This window comes from Scyliorhinus canicula, chromosome 30, assembly GCF_902713615.1.
Source record: "Scyliorhinus canicula chromosome 30, sScyCan1.1, whole genome shotgun sequence".
In the NCBI taxonomy this organism is placed as follows: Eukaryota; Metazoa; Chordata; class Chondrichthyes; order Carcharhiniformes; family Scyliorhinidae; genus Scyliorhinus; species Scyliorhinus canicula.
The window spans coordinates 7,570,367-7,595,868 of NC_052175.1; the positions used below are offsets into that span (position 1 = coordinate 7,570,367).

Consider the following 25,502-nt stretch of genomic DNA (forward strand, 5'->3'; position numbering starts at 1 on the left):
CAGCACAGAACAGGCCCTTCGGCCCTCGATGTTGTGCCGAGCAATGATCACCCTACTTAAACCCACGGAACCCGTATCCCAACAATCCCCCCATTAACCTTACACAACGGGCAATTTAGCATGGCCAATCCACCTAACCCGCACATCTTTGGACTGTGGGAGGAAACCGGAGCACCCGGAGGAAACCCACGCACACACGGGGAGGACGTGCAGACTCCACACAGACAGTGACCCAGCCGGGAATCGAACCTGGGACCATTGGAGCTGTGAAGCATTGATGCTAACCACCATGCTACCGTGAGGCCCTTCTTCCCGTGTCTTCGTGGGTTTCCTCGGGGTGCTACGGTTTCCTCCCACAAGTCCCGAAAGATGTCCTGTTATGTGAATTGGACATTCTGAACTCTCTCTCTTTGTGTTCCCGAACAGGCGCCGGAATGTGGCTTTTCACAGTAACTTCATTGCAGTGTTAATTTAAGCCTACTTGTGACAATAAAGATTATTATATTATTATATTTTAAGAGGTAGGAAAATTATTCCTTGGTTTTTACCTTCAAATCATCCAGCAGAGGAGATTTACCAGGATGCTGCCTGGACTGGAGGGCATGACTTATGAAGAAAGCTTGAGGGAGCTTTTTTTACTGGAGCGAAGAAGGTAGAGTAGTGACATGATAGAAGTGAACAAGGTGATGAGAGATATGAATCCCTTGGATAAACAGAGAATTTTCCACGAGGTGGAAATTGCTGACACGATGGGACATAATTTTAATATGTTTGGAGGAAGGTATCGGGGAGATGTCAGAAGTCGGCTCTTAAGACAGAGTGGTGGAATGCACTAGCAGCGGAGGTGGTGGAGTCAGTGTCATTAGCGACATTTAAGCGCCTCTTGGACAGACGCGCGAATAGCAGTAAATTGAAGAGGTGTAGGTTAGATTGATCTTAGACTAGGGTAAATGATCAGCACAACATCACGGGCCGAAGGGCCTGTGCTGTGCTGCACTGTTCTATGTTCTCTCAGATTCCATGCGGTGTTTCCCGCTCGGTGAGAACAGTGCGGTTATCAGACAGGCATCAAGGAGGGTGTGAAGGCAGGAGTGCTAATTCATTCTAAAACGTGGATAAAAATTGTTGTCTCACACAAGTCATGTTTGATATATTGATTATTCCCCAGTTGGCTTACCCAAACCTACCCTGACTCTGGAGCCACAATCCAGTATCATTCTACCAGGAGAGAACTATTCACTCAGCTGCCATTTCCCTCTCACGCGCTGCAGTGTGGAATTGTACACGCATTTCAAAGTCAGAGTCATGACGAAAACTGATGTGAACTACACAGCCGTCTTCAGGTTCAGTGCCACCCAAACCTCGAAAGGTCCCGGCACTTACAACTGCAAATATCAAAAGTTCTTCGAGACAAACATGACCTGGGCATATTCGCCAATCAGTGACCCTGTGCAGTTCAGTATAACAGGTAATGCAAAGTTACACCTTCTATGATTGTCAATGAAACACTAAGAGTTATGGGATGTCAAATCGCAGAAGAATGCCATTAATCCCATTATTCCAGTGCTCACGTTTTTAGAGAGCCAACCAATGCAGCTCAGGCATTCTGCCCCTATTCTTTTTCAATTGCCCTGCACTTTCCACACATATGTACATACATTATTTGAAGGTTCCCATTCGATTAGCTTGGTGTATAATGTCAGACAATGTTCTGCAGATCACTCGCTGCATTGGAAAATAGGAAGGTGTCTCCTGAACAAATCCCCATCTTATTATTTTGCCAATTGCTTTCAATCTATGTGTCCTCTGCTTCTTGACTATCCTGTCGCTGGGAAATGTTTCACGTTATTGACTACATTTTGCATGGCTGGAGTCAACACATCCCACTAGCAAACACACACACACACCATTTCTCATTAAAACCGTTCTAGACAGGGAAAACCATAGTCCCTCGAAACTCGTCATCACATTCTGCCGAGGAAGGGAGAGAATGGGGAAACCTATTTATGAAAGAGGTTTATATGTGTCACTACAGGTGTAACATTTTCTGTACTGTGAACACACTGTCAACTTAAGATGGAATAACCAGCGATTGGAAAGCAATAGCCGAGATGTTAAAACATGGTAGCCGAATGGTACAAAGATGAAAAGTTGGAATTCCCAGATGACTTGGCATTGCACAGTCAGCTGGACATTGAGCTGAGGTCAGGACAGGTCAATCTGAGTCCAATCATGACGTCCGATGGCCTGCTTGTGCTTCTTTACAGTGCTCCCCCCCCCCTAATATTCACAGAAGTTCTCATCTGCTCCTTGTGTTCTATTTGTTACAGATGAGCTTCCAAAGCCCTCAGTCTCAATAGAGCCGGCCACTGGTTTGGTAACAGTGGGGGACCGAGTTCACATTAACTGCACCACAAGCTACCCAAGCCAAATCTCCCACTTGTACAGAGAGCATGGCGGACGTTCTATCGATACGCACAATGTCTCAGACTCAATGAGGACCATAATCTTCACGATCAAAGAGGTCGACCCAATGGATGGCGGAGCGTACAGCTGCAGTGTTTCAAAAGCCGTGTTAGGGAAAACGTATGAATCGCCCCGTAGTAATTTCGTGGAGTTCAATGTGACTGGTGAATAATATTTCATTTCATGAATCTCTGTCCCATAATCCTCGACCATGTCCAAATTTGGAGAGAGCATGATTCATCTTTATACTATTCGACTACTTTGGACGTCACGTTAACATCTCTGGTGTTATTAACCATTATGCGGACAAATCAACATATGAAAATGCGAATTAGGTGCAGGAATAAGCCTCTCGGCCCCTCAAACCTGCTCTGCCACTTAATTAGGTAAAGGCTGATGGGATTTTAACCACAGATCCATATCCAGCCTGCCCCGTTACCCTTTAGCCCCTTGTCTTTCAGAAATATGTGTATCGCCTTAAAAATATTCAAAGACATTCTTTCCACCGCCTATTGAGGAGGAGGAGGACTCCAAAGATGCATTAACCGTTGAATGGGGAAAAATAACTTCTTAAGCGCTCGACACCTTATTTGTAAATAATTCCCCATACTCTTGAATCTCCCCACAAGTGGAAGTATTGTTTGCACATCCGTAATTTCATGACACAAGATGGTCTGATGATTTTGCGTATATAGGCAGTGTGTTGACACGAAACATGAAACGTTACGTTTATGAAACTATAACGTTATAGAACGTTATCGTTCTATAGCTTATCTCGGTCACACTAACTGTTTAGATGCCTTTGTAGACTGCTTCAATGCACGTTATCTGAGCGTCAGTTTGCTTAAGGCCTTGAATTGCCCTAGCAATGTAGTACGTATTGAGCTGTCAATGTTTTGAATGTGAAAAAAAATCTGTCTTACACTCAATCAAAATTCTCGTACTGCCAAATCAAGGCTTTTTTTTTCATTCTTAAGCATCACTATCGTCAGCCTTTTAACGTCCAAGATTTCTGGATTCATCAACGTAGGGACAAGCCGCCTTCTCCTCCACCTAATGGACTCCTGGGGCAACATGAGCTGCGGTGCTTTATTACTCCAATTAGATATACGTCATATTCGTATCATATTTAAACATTTATTTAACAACGTTTTCATGTACACGAACCCGACTAACACACCAAACGCCCAGAGTGCTGCTGCACACTTTTGACCAATTTGTGTAAAGATAGATTGACAAGCTTGAGAACTGGAGCAAATAAACAATGCAAACCTTATTCCAGGGATTCGATGGCTGTCCAGTGAATATAGACTTGGTAGAAAGGGCCTCTATTCTTTGGAGTTCAATAACAAAGAGTGAATTGATGATTGAACACAGATAATATTACGTGGTATGTTTATGGGGGTCGATTATAAAATGAGCCCTGCCTCCACCCTCCCTTTATCTGGCCGAAGAGCACAGATCAAGGGCGATGCATTGCGTGGGTGCGCGTCGGGTAACAGGCGAACCGATCACTTAGGACTGAGGCAAGTGACGTTGACATGCACACTCTTGGACGTAGTTTTGGCAATCTTCTCTGTAATCACTCCAGAGACATTGTCCTTTGCTTCCTGTATGTATTTCCATATTTTAACAATAGTTCTCATCATCTTCTTCTGTTGTATTTGATATAGATGAACTACCAAAACCCACGATTTCTGTAGAGCCGGCCACTCGTGTGTTAACGGTAGGGGAGCGAGTTAACATTAACTGCACCAGCAGCCACAGAAGCCACATCTCAAACTTGTATCGGGAACAGGGACAGCCTACCTACAGCTATAATATGTCAGAATTCGAACGGAGTATTATCTTCACGATCAAGGAGCTCACCCCACAGGATGCCGGGGCCTACAGTTGCAGTTTTGTGAAAGCGGTAAAAGGAGCAGAATATGAGTCGCCCCGTAGTGACATCGTGACTTTCAATGTGACCGGTAAGTGCTTCATTGTTGAATAAAACCCTCACCCAGAATTCGGAGAAATCGAACATTTAGCGAGTGCACGCTGCATTTTAATAATATTTAACAACTGTTCACTGCACTTTAATATCTGTCTCGCACAAGAGTTTGCTGACTATCTTCTCTGTGATGTTAGGCTCACTGAGTGTTTCCATCATGTTCTGTTTTTATTCTACAACCTCTGCATTACTTCTCTTCAGAACGTAAGCGGATTAAACGAAGGGTGGAATCTGGCATAATCGCCTCAGTTTCCACACCTTGAGTCAACTCCTTTAGTGCAGTGTTACCTCACCATTTACAGTATTTTTAGAGCAGCACGGTAGCACAAGTCATTAGCACTGTGGCTTTACAGCGCTAGGGTCCAAGGTTCAATTCCGCGCTAGGTAACTGCCTGTGCGGAGTCTGCACGTTCTGCCCGTGTCTGCGTGGGTTTCCTACGGGTGCTCCGGTTTCCTTCCACAGTCCAAAGACGTGTGGTTTAGGCGGATTGGTCATTATAAATTTCCCTTTGTGACCAAAAACGTTTGGGAGGGGTTATTGGTTACGGGCCGAGGGTGGAAATGAGGGCTTAAGTGGGTCGGTTCGGACTCGATGGGCCGAATGGCCTCCTTCTGCACTCTATGTTCTAATGTTTCAAACCATCTCAGTTCGCTGACACAGGAACAAGAGCCCTCCCGTCAGTCACAATCTAACAGACCCTGGTGCAAGGCGATCAGCCTATTGCAAGTTGGATTAATTCCAATTTAGTCCCATTCGTATTATCTTATTTTTAAACAATAAAGCTCCCTCTCTCTGTCACTGCCTCAGTCCACCCCTCCCATCATCTGTAATATGTATAAAATATTATAGAGTCATAGATACATCGCGTTCCACAGCACCGAAAAGGCTGTCTGTGGCAGTCAAAACCACCAGCTAACGATTCGAATAACATTTCCCAGCACTTGGCCCTTAGATATGTCGCCCTGGCAACGTAAGTGTACATGTACATACTTCTTAAACGTTATGAAGGTCCCTGTATCGACCACACTTGTACGCTGTGAGGTTCATACTCCCACAGCGATTGCTGAAAAATTATTTTTCACAGCCCCTCTAAAGTTCCTGCTTACCTCATATCGATGGCTCCTGATGATTGATCCTGCGACGAAGGGGAAATGTTTCTACCTGTCTATTCTGTCCATGACCCTCACAATTTTATACATCTCAACCATGCTGCTCAGCCCCCTCTGCTCCACGGAAAACGACCGCAATCTTGCCAATCTCTCTGCATACTTACAATTCTCCGGTCCAGGGGATACCCTGGTAATTTTACTTTGCATCCTCTTCAGTGCCTTTTATAATGTAAATTCCAGAATTGCACACCGTACTCTAGCTGGAACCTAAAAAAAACGTTCGAGACAATTGCAGCATAACCTCACTACTTTTAAGTCATATGCCTCGGCAAGTATACTGTACGCCTTCTTAACCGCTGCATCTACCTTCCATACTACTTGAAGGTACCAGTGCATAAGCACACTGAGGTCCTTCTGATACTCGCTGCTTCCTAGATTCCTCATTTCATTATGTATTCCTTGCCTTGTCTGCCCTGTCCAAGTGCATCTACTTACGCTTCTCCAGACTGAATTCGATTTGCACCTGATCAACCCATCTGACCCGTCCGTCTATATGATCCTATAATCTAAGGTTGTGCTGCTCACTATTTATCACACCAACGATTTTCGTGTAATTCCCGAACCTACTGATAACCCTCCAACATTAATGTCGAAATCATTAATATAAATCATAAACAGCAAAGTCCCAATACTGATCCTGTGGGACCCCACTGCACACAGGCTTCCAGTCAGAAAATCTCCCCTCAAACATCACATTCTGCTTCTTGCCACTCAACCAAATCCAATTCGCCAAATTTCCTTAGATCTCATTGGCTCTTTCCTTCGCTATCAAATTCCCAAGTGGGATCTTATCAAAAGGCTTGCAGAAGTGGAGGTAGACTGCGCCAAATGATGATCTACACACCTTTTCACCTCTTCGAAAAACGCAATCACGTTGGTGCGACATGACCGCTCTTCAACGAAACTATGCTGACTGTTCTTGATTAATCCCTGCTTCACCAAACGCATATTAATTATGCTCTCAGAATTTCTTCAAATAGTTCCCCACCACTGAGGTTAGATTAACGAATCGGTCGTTGCCTGGTTTATCCATTCCTATGGATAAACGGGCCTCACGGTAGCATGGTGGTTAGCATCAATGCTTCACAGCACCAGGGTCCCAGGTTCGATTCCCGGCTGGGTCACTGTCTGTATGGAGTCTGCACGTCCTCCCTGTGTGTGCGTGGGTTTCCTCCGGGTGCTCCGGTTTCCTCCCACAGTCCAAAGATGTGCGGGTTAGGTGGATTGGCCATGCTAAATTGCCCGTAGTGTAAGGTTAATGGGGGGATTGTTGGGTTACGGGTATACGGGTTACGTGGGTTTAAGTAGGGTGATCATTGCTCGGCACAACATCGAGGGCCGAAGGGCCTGTTCTGTGCTGTACTGTTCTATGTTCGATGTTCTATCTTCTTGAATAATGAGACAACATAGCTTCCTCCAATCCTCCAGCACCTCTCCTCTTGCCAGAGACGAATTGATGGTTCTTGCCAGTGCCCCTGATATTTCATCCTTGCCGCACTCAACAGCCAGCTATACAGTTCAGTTTGCCCTGGTTAATTGTCTTCTTTGAAACATGACAGAACACACACAACCTCATCTTTGTCTATGTCACTTCATTACATTTATCACAATCCGTCTCTCTTTTTTGTAGACCCACATCAACGCTTTCATAAAACATCAACACAACCTATTCATTTAGCACCCTATCTACATCCTCTGGTCTTACACACACATTTCCATTAATGGGCCCTATTATTTACTTGGTTATTCTATTAGCCTTAGTGTGCTTGTAAATTATTTTTAGGATTTTACTTCAGGTTTTTTTTCATAATCTTAAGGGCAGCACGGTAGCACAAAGGGCTGCACGGTAGCACAGGTGTATAGCATTCTGGCTTCACAGCTCCAGGGTCCCAGGTTCGATTTCCTGCTGGGTCACTGTCTTTGCGGAGTCTGCACGGTCTCTCCGTGTCTGCTGGGTTTCCCCCGGGTGCTCCGGTTTCTTCCCACAGTCGAAAGACGAGCAGGTTAGGTGGATTGGCCATGTTAAATTGCCATTAGTGTTCAAAAAGGTTAGGACGGTTACGGGATGGGGTGGAAGTGATGGCATAAGTGAGTCGGTGCAGACTCGATGGGCCGAATAGCCTCCTTCTGAATTCGGTGTTCTGTGTTCTTTGTTCTGAACAAAATTGCAGCGCCCCCTTCTCTTTTGCCTTCTACCCAATCTTGCATGAAGTTTCCGTATCCTGAAATATTAATCTCAGAATTCTGCTCCTCTCACAACCATGTCTAAGTGACAGCAATTCAGTCATTCCCACATGTTTCCCATTAATCGAAATAAATACCATCTAATCTTGCCAAACTCCATTGTAAGTTAAGTAGTCTCGAAATTATATGCTTTCCTGACTCTCTTGAGGTCTCTTCCGCATTTGCTGTCCCTGTCCACAGGCTGATCATTCTTTCATGATCCCAGACACACTAGTGAGAATAACATATACTTGCTTGAGAAAGAATGCAACCAGAAACATCACAAGGCTGACTCCTCCAACGGGAGGGTTCTTCAGTGACGAGGATTTGTGTATATCGCTGTTATATTCAATAGGGGTTATAAGTTAAACGGAAGAAATTATGAGAGTGGGTTTGGCAACAAAACCCCTTTGACCTCTACTCACTCATCGGAACTCCCCGCCGTTTCACCACACCACCTGCAGAGTCTGCCACTAGATGGGGAGACGCGGGGGGGAGTGATGATGATGTAACAAAAAGCCAGTTATATCCACTTGGAGTACTGTGAGCAGCTCTTGGCACCACGTTTTAGGATGGATAGTTTGGCCTTGGAGGGAGCGCAACGTAGTGTTTCTAAAAAATTATACCTGGAATACAGGGTTTAAGACAAGCGATTACTCAAAATAGACCTGATTCTGCGAGAACGTATGAGTTTAAGGGATCATCTGATCGATGTACTCAATATATCAACGGGGAAAGTCAGGGTAGAGAAATACAAATTATCTCCACTGGTTGGTGATTCTAATACTAGGGGATAGTCGAGAAATAAGGCTTGGCCATCTAGCAGAGATGTTCGGAAGAAACTCTGCACTCAACGTTTGATCGAGGTTTCGAATTCTCTCTCACAATCAGTTGTTGAAGTTAGATCTGCCGTTCACTTTAAATCTGAGACAGATATATTTTGTGTTCAGGAAACATATCGAAGGATATGGTCAAAAGCAAGTATGTGGCGTTAGATAATAGGTCAGCCAAGATGTCATTGAATTGCGCGACAGTCTCGAAGGGTTGAATGGTCTATTCCTGGTCCTATATTCACACAGTCTAAGTGTTATGCGATTTTGTACTGAGGCTAGGATGAAGCTTTGCACTTTAAGGGTTGTGACTATTCTCTATCACAGAGAGTTGTCGATGTTGATTCATTCAGTCGGTCAGAGATTCAAAGGTCCATCGATTATTGAGTTCTGAAGTATACACGGGAGGTTGGAGATAGCGTGGAAGCTTAGACCAATTGGACAATTCACCATGATATTCTTGAATGATGGAACGTTTAGATTAGAACGGACTCCTTCTGTTCCAACATTTCACCTGATGCAGTTTAACATCATTATAGCACGCTTAATCCAATGGGATAGCCTAAAGTCTGTAAGTATTTTCAACTCCTGATGTTAATCTGCATAACAAAGAATGAAGAAAGGACATTGGAGATGAGAATCAATTGGGATGTAAAACAGAGGCCAGGTCCTCCCGGTTCAACTGTTATTTTATCACCATCGTGTTCTCATAATTTCTGATATCAAATGTATTGCTTCTCTGCCGGAGTAAAACAGGGACATGTTTGCCTTAATGAGTGCTGTGCTATTCACCTCATTTAAATTCACGGATATTTGCATATTTTTGTTGAAAACTCACCACTATTCCTAGAATTCCCCCAATACAAAAAAGGGCCGACATTCTAAATGGTAAACAGGGATTCTCACTCCCCAACTCCTTCGCTGGGTGCTATTCAGGTCAAACTATATTTTCAAGTTATCCCCCGGTCTAACGCACACCTTCAGGGAGGTTTTCATCTACTTACCACTTAGTAGCATCGATACTGGGTCCTACATTGCTGAGTAAGTAAAGTAGACTTTGGAATAACCAATGTTTCAGATTAAAATGTTTAAGATATTTTAATATTTTTTTCTTTTAAAAGATGCAATCACTGTCTTTACAGAAAGGTAAAACATCTGCTTGGTTGAAGGGATCTTCAGGCCCAACTTGACAAGCAATCTTCTTTTTAAAATCTGGTCTTTCGTAGTATTCGCTGGTGAGCTCGGTTGCTGTGTCCTATCTTTCCCATGTACCGAGCTTTGAGAGCTGGCTCCGCTGGCTGTCTCTGAGCTGACTATCAGCTGACTCTGACTCCTCTTTAAATTATTGTCTTCCTTCGATCTATTAGCTGTTTTAGCTCGGCTACTTGGCTCTGTCCCTTTCGCATGACCAAGCTGACTGTGAGCTGACTCTGCTTGCTTCTCGTCTTCCTTCTCTGCCTCTCCCTCTCTCTCACTCTCTCTCCCTCTAGTTCCGGTAGTTCCTGCTCTTGTCTCTGGTTTATATTCTCTTTCTAACGGTTATTAAGTTTTTATGATTTTATTGTAAAGTAACTTTTATTTCACTTGGATTGAAAAAGGTACCTTTAATCTGAATGTTTCTCACATGACTAAGTATTCATTTTGAGAATGGCCTCAGCCCTCAGGTATCTGGTTACATTGTTACCTTTGTGATGTTCAAAGTTCCTTTGTGATATTCAAAAATGCTTTGGTGTCAATAGGGCTGTGAATTTTGGTTTTGTTCCTGCCATTTCTATAGTTTTCTTTTCCAAACGTGTCCCCAGCTCATGATTTTGACTTTGATTTTAGCTTTAAATTATGTTTTTCGGAGGCTGATAGTCTCCCGTTTTCTTTAATGTACCTGATATCGGCAGAACCTCTCACCTATATATTTGTCTCCCTAGTCATTTTTGTCTGTCTGCTGATTTTACTTCAATGAAGATGTGAATCATTGTTTTTACCGTAATGCTAAAAATCCACTTGGTTATAACTTGAAAGGTTTATATTTATCACTCATTTATTAGCTCAACTGAAACCCTCACTCATGTTTTTCCAGATGCTTACTAAGATAGTTGCTTGCAATGAAGGTGTGAACCATTGTTTTTTGCTTCATACAAAAACCCTGTGTGTTTGCTAAGCCTGTTTGGAAGAAGGATTCTGCATTTTGTAATCCTACTCTTTGGAGCTGCTGTTGACCCTTCGTGGGACCTTTCCCTGTATCCTCTCATGTTTCTCTTAGATCAGGTATTGTCAGACTTCCATGTTTCAAATGACACATCTTTCCATATTATCAATTACAATATCTATAGCGCGTTTCACAACGGGATGCCAACTAAAAAAAACTGTGATCAGTCAGAGCAGCACACGTGATGGTCAATGTGTGCGCAGAAAGGTGACACAATCGGAAGACAGGAGATCACGTCCCTCGTGACTTAAATAAACTTACTAGCTCGAGAAGACACGACAACAGACGAAATAAAAGTCGGAGTGGACCATTCAGCCCGTCAAGCCCGCTGCCCCATTCAGCGTATCCCCGATGCTTGTTAAAATGTAGTACTCATTATCTCGACCGAATATTCGGTTCCTCTAAGGTAGATAACCCTCAGTGTTTTTCTTCCAATGGTGGCTATATGAAATTCTATCTTGACCTCGGTGGGCACGCAGGTCGTCATGTTCAAATTGTCATCCCAACACAAAGTGCTACCCACTGTGGGGCGGGTAGGATGGATGTTGCCGTCCCCATCGATTATGGGGCTCATGAGACGGAGTTTATAGTCTTCCGCCGCATGTGAAGTCCCAACTGAATAATCCCACTCGTGGGAGTGTCGGCCTGGATTACAGGTCTCACATTATAGAGTGAATGTCTGTCGCCCAGAAACTTTAGGGTTCTCCGGTGGTGTCACCCGGGGCATTGTCAGTTTTCGCTGTGAAGTATTAATTCGTAGAGTACATGCATATGTGTCCCACAGTACAGCAGTACGTCAGTGCTGGCACCAGGGGGACTGGATTATTCGGCCATTCCACAAGACTGGCACATGGGAGTATCGACCTGAATTATAGGGTTTTGGTCCAGGCTGACGCAAAAGTAAACGACTGCAGATGCTGAAACTTTATATTTACAGCTGAAAATGGCGGTAAAACGCAACGGGTCTGGCAGCGTCTGCACAGAACCACGCAGCTTCAATGTTTAACGCAAGTATGAACCTTCTTCAGGTCTGAGAGAGGGAGAAATATTACGGATGTTATATTGTAGAAAATGACTTGGAGCAGATGGGGCAATTTAGAATTTAGCGAATAGGTGGGGATGAGGATGACCTGACAAACATAGGCACAGGCGACGCACATATTAGTTATAGCTTCTAGTATTAACGTAGAAGCATAGAAAATAGGTGCATGAGGAGGTAATTCGGGCGTTCGAGTTTGCTCCGTCGTTCATTATGATCATGGATACCATTCAAATCAATACTTAAACCCGTTTACCACCCAGATCCGTTCATCCCCATTGCCCCAGGTGTTATATCTAACTGCTTTTTGAAAACATACAGAGTTTTGGCATCAACTACATCCTGTGGTAAAGAATTCCACAGGCTCACCAACCTCTGAGTGAAGACATTTCCCTTAATCTCTGTCGTAAATGGCCTACCCCGTATCCCGCATCCTCAGACTGTGACCCCTGGTTATGGACACATCAACCATCGGGGACATTCCGCATCTACCCTGGCTAATCCTGTTCGATTTTTATAGGTTTATATGTGATTACCCCCATTCATCTGAACTCCAGGGAACACAATCCTAGCTGATTCAATCGTTCCTCATACGTCAGTTCCACCACTGAGGGGCAGCACAGTAGCATTGTGGATAGCACAATCGCTTCACAGCTCCAGGGTCCCAGGTTCGATTCTGGCTTGGGGCACTGTCTGGACGGACTCTGCACATCCTCCCCGTGTCGCGAGGAGGCGGTGACGCGGGTTAGAATGTAGCAGCGTTCCAATGGAATGTGACCTGGAGCCGGACGAGTGATTGATACAGCTCGAGCCGCGCCCAGGTGAGCTAGCATCGCAATCAGCTGGAGGAGTTTTGGGCCCCTTTTTTCCCCCCGCTGTGCTCTCAGGCCAAGGGGAGGCGGACCGTGCCGCTGGCTGAGCGCCGTCCTTCCGCAGGGCGGCTGTACTGAGCACTGGGCGGGCGGGAGAGGGGTAGGGTGGGGGAAGATTATGCTCGCTGCAGGTACCGGCCGACTCTCTGCCATCTGAATCGATCCGACGACACTACACCGATTCGGCGCCAGGTTGCCGTCGACCGACCGCACCTCTTTCCCCCACCGCACCCCACCCTCTCGGCTGATCCCTTCAACCCACGCATTTAAAAAGAGGAGGCCGAGTCAAGCTGAGTTACTGTCAAATCATCTGGGTGTCTGGAGACGTCACCATGAAAAAAAAAAACAGGGGCAGAGGGTAGCATGGTGGTTAGCATAAATGCTTCACAGCTCCAGGGTCCCAGGTTCGATTCCCGGCTGCGTCACTGTCTGTGTGGAGTCTGCACGTCCTCCCCCTGTGTGCGTGGGTTTCCTCCGGGTGCTCCGGTTTCCTCCCACAGTCCAAAGATGTGCGGGCGGGTTAGGTGGATTGGCCATGCTAAATTGCTCGTAGTGTCCTAATAAAAGTAAGGTTAAGGGGGGGTTGTTGGGTTACAGGTGTAGGGTGCATACGTGGGTTTGAGTAGGGTGATCATGGCTCGGCACAACATTGTGGGCCGAAGGGCCTGTTCTGTGCTGTACTGTTCTATGTTCTATGTGTGTGCGTGGGTTTCCTCCGAGTGTCCCGGTTTCCTCCCACAGTCTAAAGATGAGCTGGTTAGGTGGATTGGCCATGATAAATTGCCCTTCGTGTTGGGTGGGGTTACTAGGTGATGGGGATAGGGTGGAGGTGTTGGCCTTCGGTAGGGTGCTCTTTCCAAGAGCGGGTGCAGACTCGATAGGCCGAATGGCCTCCTTCTGCACTGTAAATTCTATCTATGATAACCACCCCACGAATCAGTCTGGATAACCTTCCCTGCACTCCCTCTCGATCACGAACGTCGTTCCTCAGTTAAGGTGACGAAAACTGCATAAAGATTCCAGGTGTTGCCTCGCCAAGGCCCTGTATAATTGTAGCACAGGAGAGGTAAGTGAAATGTTGTATCAACTGGAAAACATCTTTGGGACTTTCAACGGCGAGAGAGAGGAGAAGGAAAAGATGTGGGGAGGATTAGGAAAACATAGCACCTCCTGCGATGACATGGGAATGTACTGGGAAGTGGATGACAGTGGCGATGATGGAGGAATGGCCCAGGGCATCAAGGACACAGTCGTCGATGGCATTGTTTGTGAGGAGATGGTGTTTTTCGTAATGGTATTATGCTTGAGTTTTTGGGAATGGCGGACTTGAATACTTTGAATAGCTAGACTGGAGGAGCAAAAAGGGCAGACGATATCGAACTATCATAAGTAACTGAAAACAAAATATACCACCTGTGCCATCGTCTCAATATTTCTTCGTGCCCATCATTATATGATTCGATGGCTCTTCCAATGTTGATGCCTGTATTTGTTTAATTCCAGAGAAGCTCCCCAGAGCCACGATTTCTGTCGACCCAGCCTCTGGTGTGGTGAGCAGAGGAAAGCCCATTCGATTGACTTGCATAGGCGCAATTCTGCCCTCTGGTGGGCGATTTTACTTCTACCGTGATGATGACAAGAAGGGAACATTGGATGTATCCGGCAATTTTCACGCGGCCTCCTTCATCGTCAATGACATGGTTAACACTGGGAAATGGAACTACACCTGTGGCTATGCGAGAATTGTACAGCAGATAGCTTATCACGCACCACGCAGCATCGCAGTGGAGGTGACTGTGGCAGGTGAGTGACTTGCAATAATGATCTGGGGAATGATCTGAAAACACAATGTCGGTTTTCACAGGAAAACATAATATACAGAAATCTTAAGACCCTCTATCCAAAATCATCATTCAATGCGATCAGGGCTGTTCCTCCATACCAGCAATACCAGCAATACCGATCACGACTTTACTGCCTAGAAGTCTATAAATTTCCTTCTTAAATAAATACGATGGCATAGCCTCCATCGCCTTCGGTGGTAGATAATCCAGAGGTTCACCAGCCATCTCTGAGCGAGGAGACTGAGCTCGAATGCTCACATGCTCTGTGCATATTTTACTCAGAGTTGTCAGTTCGAAGATATTTTATTGTCTTTTGTGCTCCAATATATGTGTCGTTGGGGCGACCAGCATTTCTGTCTCATCCCTAACGGCTTGATTCAGAAGTTGGTGCAGAGTTGTTTTCTTGAATGCTGCACTCCATGTGGTTTGGGCAAACCCCACTGTAAAATTATGGAGGGTGCCCTATAATATTGACCCCGCGGCAGTATATGGAAGGCGATAGAGTTCCAGCCAAAATGGAATCTGACCTGGAGATGCAAGTTCCAACGCTCGTGTTACCATGCATCTTCAGTTAATTTAGCCAGGCACATAGATACATCTTTACCGCTATGTCCACTTCCAGAACATCACCATGCCTGCTCAAACTTAGTAGCTTGAAGTGTATTTGTTTCAATGTAAGAAGTATATAGCGGGTAAGGCAGTTGAACACAGAACACTGATTATAGCTTGGAGTTATGACGCTGTGAGATTCAGAGAAACATGGTTAGAGGAAGGGGATGATTGGCAGCTGAATGTTGGAGGATTTAGATGATTCAGAATATATAGAGGAGGGCCTCACGGTAGCATGGTGGTTAGCATCAATGCTTCACAGCTCCAGGGTCCCAGGTTCGATTCCCGGCTGGTTCACTGTCTGTGTGGAGTCTGCACGTCCTCCCCGTGTGTGCGTGGGTTTCCTCCGGGTGCTCCGGTTTCCTCCCACAGTCCAAAGATGTGCTGGTTAGGTGGATTGCCCATGCTAAATTGCCCGTAGTGTAAGGTTAATGGGGGGATTGTTGGGTTACGGGTATACGGGTTACGTGGGTTTAAGTAGGGTGATCATTGCTCGGCACAACATTGAGGGCCGAAGGGCCTGTTCTGTGCTGTACTGTTCTATGTTCTATGTTCTATGCTAAAGGGCTAGGGGAGTAGCATTACTGGTTAAGGAGAATATTATTGCCATACTCTGGGCAGACACCTTGTAGGTTTGAAACAAAGAACCAATCTGGGTAGAGCTCAGGAACAGGAAGGGGATAATCATAATGTTCGGCGTTTATTACAGGCCCCAAACTGTCAGCGAGAGACAGATGCGCAGATAGGTGGAGACATTTTGCATCGGTGCAAAAAGTAACAGGGTTCATCGTTTTTACGATATAGGTAAAAAAACGGGATGAGGTCCTACAAGCGGAATTCAGGGAGTTAGGAGTTAAACTAAAAAGTAGGACCTCAAAGGTAGTAATCTCGGGATTGCTACCAGTGCCACGAGCTAGTCAGAGTAGGAATGTCAGGATAGATAGGATGAATGCGTGGCTTGAGAGATGGTGCAAGAGGGAGGGATTCAAATTCCTGGGGCATTGGGACCGGTTCTGGGGGAGGTGGGACCAGTACAAACCGGACGGTCTGCACTTGGGCAGGACTGGAACCGATGTCCTAGGGGGGGTGTATTCTAGAGCTGTTGGGGAGGGTTTAAACTAAGGTGGCAGGGGGATGGGAACCAATGCTGGAAGTTGGAAGGTAGTAAAACAGGGACAGAAACAAAAGGAAGTAAGGGGAAAAGTGCAAGGCAGAGAATACATAGTCAGAAATCCATAAGGGCGACAGTACAAGGTACAGTGACTGAGGGGAGCACAATGAATAGGCCCAGTAATAACAAAAGGAATAAAACTGGAGATGTTAAGATTCAAAACAGAGGTAAAAAAACCAACATAAGTGTACTTTACCTGAATGCTCGTAGTATTCGGAATAAAGTAAATGAGTTGGTGGCACAAATCATCGTAAATGACTATGATTTAGTGGCCATTACTGAAACATGGTTAAAGGATGGTCACGACTGGGAGTTAAATATCCGAGGGTATCAAACTATTCGGAAGGACAGAGTGGATGGTAAGGGAGGTGGTGTTGCTCTGTTATTTAAGGATGACATCCGGGCAATAGTAAGGGATGACATCGGTGCTATGGAGGATAAGGTTGAATCCATTTGGGTGGAAATCAGGAATAGTAAGGCGAAAAAGTCACTGATAGGAGTAGTCTATCGGCCACCAAATAGTAACGATATGGTGGGGCAGGCAATAAACAAAGAAATAACTGATGCATGTAGAAATGGTACAGCAGTTATCATGGGGGATTTTAATCTACATGTCGATTGGTTCAACCAGGTCGGTCAAGGCAACCGTGAGGAGGAGTTTATAGAATGTATCCGCGATAGTTTCCTAGAACAGTATGTAATGGAACCTACGAGGGAACAAGCGGTCTTAGATCTTGTCCTGTGTAATGAGACAGGATTGATTCATGATCTCATAGTTAGGGATCCTCTCGGAAGGAGCGATCACAATATGGTGGAATTTAAAATACAGATGGAGGGTGAGAAAGTAAAATCAAATACTAGTGTTTTGTGTTTAAACAAAGGAGATTACAAGGGGATGAGAGAAGAACTAGATAAGGTAGACTGGGAGCTAAGACTTTATGGTGGAACAGTTGAGGAACAGTGGAGAACCTTCCAAGCGATTTTTCACAGTGCTCAGCAAAGGATTATACCAACAAAAAGGAAGTTCGGAAGAAAGAGGGAAAATCGACCGTGGATATCTAAGGAAATAAGGGAGAGTATCAAATTGAAGGAAAAAGCATATAAAGCGGCAAAGATTGCTGGGAGATTAGAGGACTGGGAAATCTTTAGGGGGCAACAGAAAGCTACTAAAAAATCTATAAAGAAGAGTAAGATAGAGTATGAGAGTAAACTTGCTCAGAATATAAAAACAGACAGTAAAAGTTTTTACAAATATATAAGACAAAAAAGAGTGGCTAAGGTAAATATTGGTCCTTTAGAGGATGAGAAGGGAGTTTTAATAATGGGAAATGAGGAAATGGCTGAGGAACTGAAGAGGTTTTTTGGGTCGGTCTTCACAGTGGAAGACACAAATAACATGCCAGCGACTGATAGAAATGAGGCTATGACAGGTGAGGACCTTGAGAGGATTGTTATCACTAAGGAGGGAGTGATGGGCAAGCTAATGGGGCTAAAGGTAGACAAGTCTCCTGGCCCTGATGGAATGCATCCCAGAGTACTAAAAGAGATGGCTAGGGAAATTGCAGATGCACTAGTGATAGTTTACCTAAATTCACTAGACTCTGGGGTGGTCCCGGTGGATTGGAAATTAGCAAACGTGACGCCACTGTTTAAAAAAGGAGGTAGGCAGAAAGCAGGAAATTATAGGCCAGTGAGTTTAACTTCGGTAATAGGGAAGATGCTGGAATCTATCATCAAGGAAGAAATTGCGAGGCATCTGGATAGAAATTGTCCCATTGGGCAGACGCAGCATGGGTTCGTAAAAGGCAGGTCATGCCTAACTAATTTAGTGGAATTTTTTGAGGATATTACCAGTGCAGTAGATAACGGGGAGCCGATGGATGTGGTATATCTGGATTTCCAGAAAGCATTTGACAAGGTGCCACACAAAAGGTTGCTGCATAAGATAAAGATGCATGGCATTAAGGGTAAAGTAGTAGCATGGATAGAGGATTGGTTAATTAATAGAAAGCAAAGAGTTGGGATAAATGGGTGTTTCTCTGGTTGGCAATCAGTAGCTAGTGGTGTCCCTCAGGGATCCGTGTTGGGCCCACAATTGTTCACAATTTACATTGATGATTTGGAGTTGATGACCAAGGGCAATGTGTCCAAGTTTGCAGATGACACTAAGATGAATGGTAAAGCGAAAAGTGCAGAGGATACTGGAAGTCTGCAGAGGGATTTGGATAGGTTAAGTGAATGGGCTCGGGTCTGGCAGATGGAATACAATGTTGACAAATGTGAGGTTATCCATTTTGGTAGGAATAACAGCAAACGGGATTATTATTTAAACGATAAAATATTAAAGCATGCCACTGTTCAGAGAGACTTGGGTGTGCTAGTGCATGAGTCACAGAAGGTTGGTTTACAAGTGCAACAGGTGATTAAGAAGGCAAATGGAATTTTGTCCTTCATTGCTAGAGGGATGGAGTTTAAGACTAGGGAGGTTATGTTGCAATTGTATAAGGTGTTGGTGCGGCCACACGTGGAGTATTGTGTTCAGTTTTGGTCTCCTTACTTGAGAAAGGACGTACTGGCGCTGGAGGGTGTGCAGAGGAGATTCACTAGGTTAATCCCAGAGCTGAAGGGGTTGGATTATGAGGAGAGGTTGAGTAGACTGGGACTGTACTCGTTGGAATATAGAAGGATGAGGGGGGATCTTATAGAAACATTTAAAATTATGAAGGGAATAGATAGGATAGATGCGGGCAGGTTGTTTCCACTGGCGGGTGACAGCAGAACTCGGGGACATTGCCTCAAAATAAGGGGAAGTAGATTTAGGACTGAGTTTAGGAGGAACTTCTTCACCCAAAGGGTCGTGAATCTATGGAATTCCTTGCCCAGTGAAGCAGTTGAGGCTCCTTCATTACATGTTTTTAAGGTAAAGATAGATAGTTTTTTGAAGAATAAAGGGATTAAGGGTTATGGTGTTCGGGCCGGAAAGTGGAGCTGAGTCCACAAAAGATCAGCCATGATCTAATTGAATGGCGGAGCAGGCTCGAGGGGCCAGATGGCCTACTCCTGCTCCTAGTTCTTATGTTCTTTTGTTCTTATGTGGTAGGGGATTTTAATTTCCCCTATATTGACTAGGACTCACATAGTGCTAGGGGTTTGGATGGGGCAGAGTTTGTAAGGTGTATCATGGAAGCTTTGTTGATGCAATATGTAGATAGTCCAACTAGAGAAGGGGCAGCACGGTAGCATGGTGGTTAGCATAAATGCTTCATAGCTCCAGGGTCCCAGGTTCGGTTCCCGGCTGGATCACTGTCTGTGCGGAGTCTGCACGTCCTCCCCGTGTGTGCGTGGGTTTCCTCCGGGTGCTCCGGTTTCCTCCCACAGTCCAAAGATGTGCGGGTTAGGTGGATTGGCAATGCTAAATTGCCCGTAGTGTTCTAAAAAGTAAGGTTAAGGGGGGGGGGGGTTGTTGGGTTACGGGTATAGGGTGGATACGTGGGTTTGAGTAGGGTGATCATTGCTCGGCACAACATTGAGGGCCGAAGGGCCTGTTCTGTGCTGGACTGTTCTATGCTCTAACTGGATCTGATGTTGGCGAAGGTGTCTGGAATGGTAGTTGAGGTGCGAAACTGGGGAAAGGCAAATTACGATAACATTAGACAGGAATTGCAAAATTTCGATTGGGTGCGGCTGTTGGATAGTAAATCAACATCGGACATGTCGGAGTCGTTCAAGCGACAGTTGATTAAGATTCAGTAAAGTCACTTTCCTGAGAGAACGAATGATAAGTATGGGAGGTTTAAGATGTCTTGAATAACGAGGGATATTGTGAAACTCGTCAAAAAGGAACAGGAGGCTATTGGACGCTCTCGAAGGAAGGGGTCCATTTACAAGTCTAGAGGAAGTAGGAGGTTACTGAAGCGGGAAATTAGGAGGGCTAGGAGGGGTCATGAAATGCCCATGGCAAGTACGGTTAAGGTGAATTCCAAAGATTTTTATTCAGTTGTAAATGCAAGAGGGCGGCCAGGGCAATGATTATACCATTTAAGGACAGTAGACAAAATTTATTTGTTGAGCCATAGAAAATGGGCGATGTTCTAAATGAATATTTTGCATCAGTGTTGACCAAAGAAAGGGACTTTATGGAAGATGATTCTTGGGCAGGGTATGTGTGGACAGTCTGGATCATGTTAACATCGAAAAGGAGGAGGTATTTTAAATGATATTAAGGCAGGTTCGTGACCTGGATGGGTGGGATTTACACCAGGGTACTGAGGGAAGCATGGAAGGAAATTGCTGGGGCCAGAAGTGACATCGTTGTATCCAATTGGCTATAGGTGAGATCGCAGAAGACTGGAGAATAGGTAATGTGGTGCCGCTGTTTAAGAAAAGTAGCAGAGATAATCCTGGAAACTATAGCTTCACTATAGCTGGAAACCGAGCGAGTAGGTAAATTATTAGAGAGAGTTCTCAGAGTCAGGATGTATATCCATTTGGAAACAAATGGACTCATAAGCGATAGACAACATGGTTTTGTGAAGGGGACGTCGTGCCTTACGAACTTGATCGAATTTTTTTGAGGAAGTGATAAAAATGATTGATGAGGGGTGGGCGGTGGATGTTGTTTACATGGACTTCAGTAAAGTATTTTAAAAGGCGCCACGTGGCAGACTGTTACAAAAGGTGACGTAACATCGGATAAGAGGTGAGTTGGTAAAATGGATACAGAACTGGCTCGGTCACATTAGGCGAAGGGTAGCAGTAGAATGGTGTTTTACTGAATTGAATGATGTGAATACTGGTGCTTGGGCTTCTATTATTTGTAACGTACATAAACGATTGGAGGGAACTGTAGCAAGTCTGATTAGTAATTTCGCGGACGACAGCGAGGTTGATGGGGTGGCAGATAGTATCAAGGATTGTCAAAAGCTACTGCAGGACATACATAGTTTGGAGACATAGGCAGTGAAATGGCAAATCGGATTTAATCGTGTCAAATATAAGTTAATGCATTTTAGTAGGTCTAACATAGAGGGGGAAGTATATAGAAATATAGATAGTCAGGGAGATCTGGGAGTGCAGGTCGACAGATTTTGAGGTGGCAACTCAAGTGGACGGGGCAGTCAAGGAAGCAAAATGAATGGTTGCATTCATTGGACGGGGCATCGAATATTAAAACTGGCAAGTCATGCCACAAGTGTATAGAATCGCACTTGGAATATTGCGCAAAATTCTGGACACCACACTACCAGAAGTATATGGAGGCTTTGGAGAGGGTGCAGAGGAGGTTTACCAGAATGTTGCCTGGTCTGGAGTGTGTTAGCTATTTTAGAGGCTGAATAGACTCTGACTGCTTGAATTCGACAGACGGAGGTTGGGGATGATCTGATACAGGTCTACACGATTATGAGGTGCTTGGATAGCGTGGATGGGTTGGCACTCCTTCCCAGGGTGGAGGGTGTCAATCACCACGGGCCACAGTTCAGTGGGGATTTGCGAGGCAGGTTTTCTTTAGGCAGAAGGTGGTGTGTGCCTGTAAAGGGTTGCCAGGGCAGGATATGGAAGCAGATACATCAACGGCGTTCAAAAGCACCTTGCAAACAAATGGATAGGGTGGGTACAGAGGGATACGGCACAAAGAATTCCTGAGGGTTTTGGCAAAGGTTGGTACCTTGAACAGTACAGGCTCGGAGGGCCGATGAGCCTGTTCCTGTGCTGTATTGCTCTTTGTATTTCCCCCTTGTCTCAGTTCATCGGATATCGAAACCATCGTGTCTGTATTTCTGCTTTCCCTAGGCTTGAGAAATCTAACGCTTCATAAATTCACCACCACCTACCAGACCATGTAAACTTCACCTCATCAGTTATACCAGCTGGCCCATCCACTAACCCTCATGGATAAACCCTGTGCCACCCTTGGAGATTGCTGCTCGACATTGCCACTAACGGCAGCAACACCTCAGTCCTAAAACGTTCCTCATTCAGCTCAAATGGGACCATTTCCTCATTGCGCCGTAAATGCGAAACCACGCACAACCACTGAAATTTCCAAATCCCTTCCCAATTCGCCAAATGGACTCTCGATGTCTCCCTATCGACACGTCGATGCTCATTCTCCTGATTAAATCACTGCATCGAGTCGTTCACGCAGCCTTAAACTCGTACCCTCCCCCGCGGTCTCTGCGCTGCTTCAATCCCTGTCTCTTAAACATCTCCCGATTTCCATCCGCCATTGGCGGCCATGACATCACTACGGAGGCATTTAAGATCTGGAAATCAGTCTTTTAACTTTTTCTACCTTTGCCTCTTTCTGAGCTACAGGGGGGGCTGAGGTGAGTGAAACTCTATTGGTATTTATTACCAAAATTATTGGTATTTACGCCACACTAGAATTGTCTATTAATATTCTAACCTCTTTTTAATTTTGTAGAATTTAATGGAACATCAAATACATTCCCAACTCGTTTGTGTCTCTCCGCAATTCTCCTGCTTGGAATTGTTCTTGTTCTTGGGATGGAGTGAGAAAAGTTGCAACTGTGTGGCTGAGGTGGCTCCAATGATTCAGATTGGAATTAAATCAATTACATATCAATTTCACTGTCAATGTAATGTAATGCTATCACCATGTATTAATTTATGATTAAATATTAACAATGTGACTAGGACTGTCCTGATGCTATTTCCCAAGGAACAGTATAAGACCGGTCTTTCATACATGAGGCATAAAACATGCAATTAATTTTGTTCTCCTTGACAGAGCGAGCGCGATATAGAAACATCAAGAAGTGTTGGCTGTTGGTATATGAGTATACAATGGCGTGGGTGGTGGGGGCAAGAGATGTTTCCAAATTCATAATTTCTCTAGTTAATTGTTAAGTGATCCAGAGTAATGTTCTGGGACATGGATGTGACTTCCACGATGCCAGCTGGTGGAATTTAAATTTAAATTATAACTAATCAATTTCAGACACAACCACCATTGAAAATCCACCTGCTTCGCTCATGAGCGCTGGAGACGAAAATCTGCCATTCATACAAGACATAAATGATGAGGGAAGGGAGATGACTTGCTGGAAATGGACAAGCTGATGAGATGCATGGACAGGGTGAATATCAAGAGACATATCCCCAGGGTGTAAATGGCTGTCACGAGGGGACATCATTTTAAAGTAATTCGAGAAAGGAATAAGGGCTGCCAGAAGGCGGTTTTTTCACAGAAAGTGGTGGGTGCGTGGAATGCACTGCCATCTGGGGTGGAGGAGTTTGAGTCATTAGGGTTATTAAAGTGACTCTTGGACAGACACATGGACAGCAGTAAAATTGAAGGGGTGTAGGTTAAGGCCTGTACAGTGCTGTACCGTTCTATGTTCTGTACCTGTGACGCCTACATGTGACGACCGACGACGTTTTCCTTCTCCAATCTTTGTTTTCTTTTACGTCGTAAACCTCTCTACAAAGGACAAAGAACAAAGACAATTACAGCACATGAACAGGTCGTTCGGCCCTCCAAGCCTGCGCCGATCCAGATCCTTTATCTAAAGATGTTGCCTATTTACGAAGGTCTCCATCTCTCTGTTCCCCACCCGTTCATATATCTGTCTAGATGCATCTTAAATTAGGCTATCGTACCCACCTCTACCACCTCCGCTGGCAAAGCATTCCAGGCACGCACCACCCTCTGTGTAAAAATCTTTCCACGCACATCTCCCTTAAACTTTCCCCCTCTCACCTTCAAATCGTGACCCCTTATAATTGACACCACCACTCTTGGAAAACGATTGTTGCTATCCATCCTGTCCATACCTTATAATTTCGTAGACCTCAATCAGGTCTCCCCTCAACCTCCGTCTTTCCAACTAAAACAATCTTTTCTTCATAGTTAGCGCCCTCCATACCAGGGAATATACTGGTCAACCTCCTCTGAACCCTCTCTAAAGCATCCACATCCTTCTGGTAATGTGGCGACCAGAACTGCATGCAGTATTCCAAATGTGGCCGAACCAAAGTCCTATACAACTGTAACATGACCTGCTGACTCTTATACTCAATACCCCGTCCGATGAAGGCAAGCATTCTGTATGCCTTCTTGACCACTCTATCAACCTGCGTTGCCACCTTCAAGGTACAATGTACATGAACTCCCAGATCTCTCTGTACATCAATTTTCCCCAGCACTCTTCCATTGACCATATAGTCTGCTCTTGAGTTAGATCTTCAAAAATGCATCACCTCGCATTTGCCTGGATTGAACTCCATCTGCCATTTCTCTGCCCAACTCTCCAATCTATCTATATTTTGCTGTATTCTCTGACAGTCCGCCTCGCTATCTGCAACTCCACCAATCTTCGTTTCATCTGCGAACATGCTCATCAGACCACTTATACCTACATCCAGATCATTTATGTATATCACAAACAACAGTGGTCCGAGCACGGATCCATGTGGAACACCACTAGTCACCGTTCTCCATTTTGAGACACTCCCTTCCACCACTACTCTCTGTTTACTGTTGCCCAGCTAGTTCTTTATCCATCAAGATAGTCCACCCGGAACACCATACGACTTCACTTTTTCCATCAACCTGCCATGGGAAACTTTATCAAATGCTTTACTGAAGTCCATGTAGATCACATCTACTGCCCTACCCTCATCAAATAACTTTGTGACTTCCTCAAATAATTCTATTAGGTTTGTAAGACATGACCTTCCCTGCACAAAGCCATGCTGCCTATCACTGATACTTCTATTTTATTACAAATGTGAATAGAACATAGAACAGTAGAACATAGAACAGTACAGCACAGAACAGGCCCTTCGGCCCTCGATGTTGTGCCGAGCAATGATCACCCTACTCAAACCCACGTATCCACCCTATACCCGTAACCCAACAACCCCCCCCCCCCCCCCTCCCTTAACCTTACTTTTTAGGACACTACGGGAAATTTAGTATGGCCAATCCACCTAAGCCGCACATCTTTGGACTGTGGGAGGAAACCGGAGCACCCGGAGGAAACCCACGCACACACGGGGAGGACGTGCAGACTCCGCACAAACAGTGACCCAGACGGGAATAGAACCTGGGACCCTG

General features: G+C 45.0%; 1 protein-coding gene across 5 annotated transcripts in view; it reads left to right on the top strand.

The window, feature by feature from the left end:
* LOC119958578 (immunoglobulin superfamily member 1-like) overlaps window positions 1-23,072 on the top strand; it is a 41,574-nt gene extending 18,502 nt beyond the window's left edge. For 4 of the 5 annotated variants that reach the window (XM_038787055.1, XM_038787056.1, XM_038787057.1 and 1 more), the window contains exons 5-9: window positions 1,169-1,468; window positions 2,331-2,630; window positions 4,140-4,436; window positions 14,300-14,599; window positions 22,845-23,072. In XM_038787055.1, coding sequence (XP_038642983.1) covers window positions 1,169-1,468; window positions 2,331-2,630; window positions 4,140-4,436; window positions 14,300-14,599; window positions 22,845-22,936 — 1,289 coding nt within the window. In that variant the 3' untranslated portion in view covers window positions 22,937-23,072. The remainder of the gene's footprint in view (window positions 1-1,168; window positions 1,469-2,330; window positions 2,631-4,139; window positions 4,437-14,299; window positions 14,600-22,844) is intronic. The other variant, XM_038787058.1, reaches the window with a different exon arrangement.
* The last annotated feature ends 2,430 nt before the right edge of the window (window positions 23,073-25,502 follow it).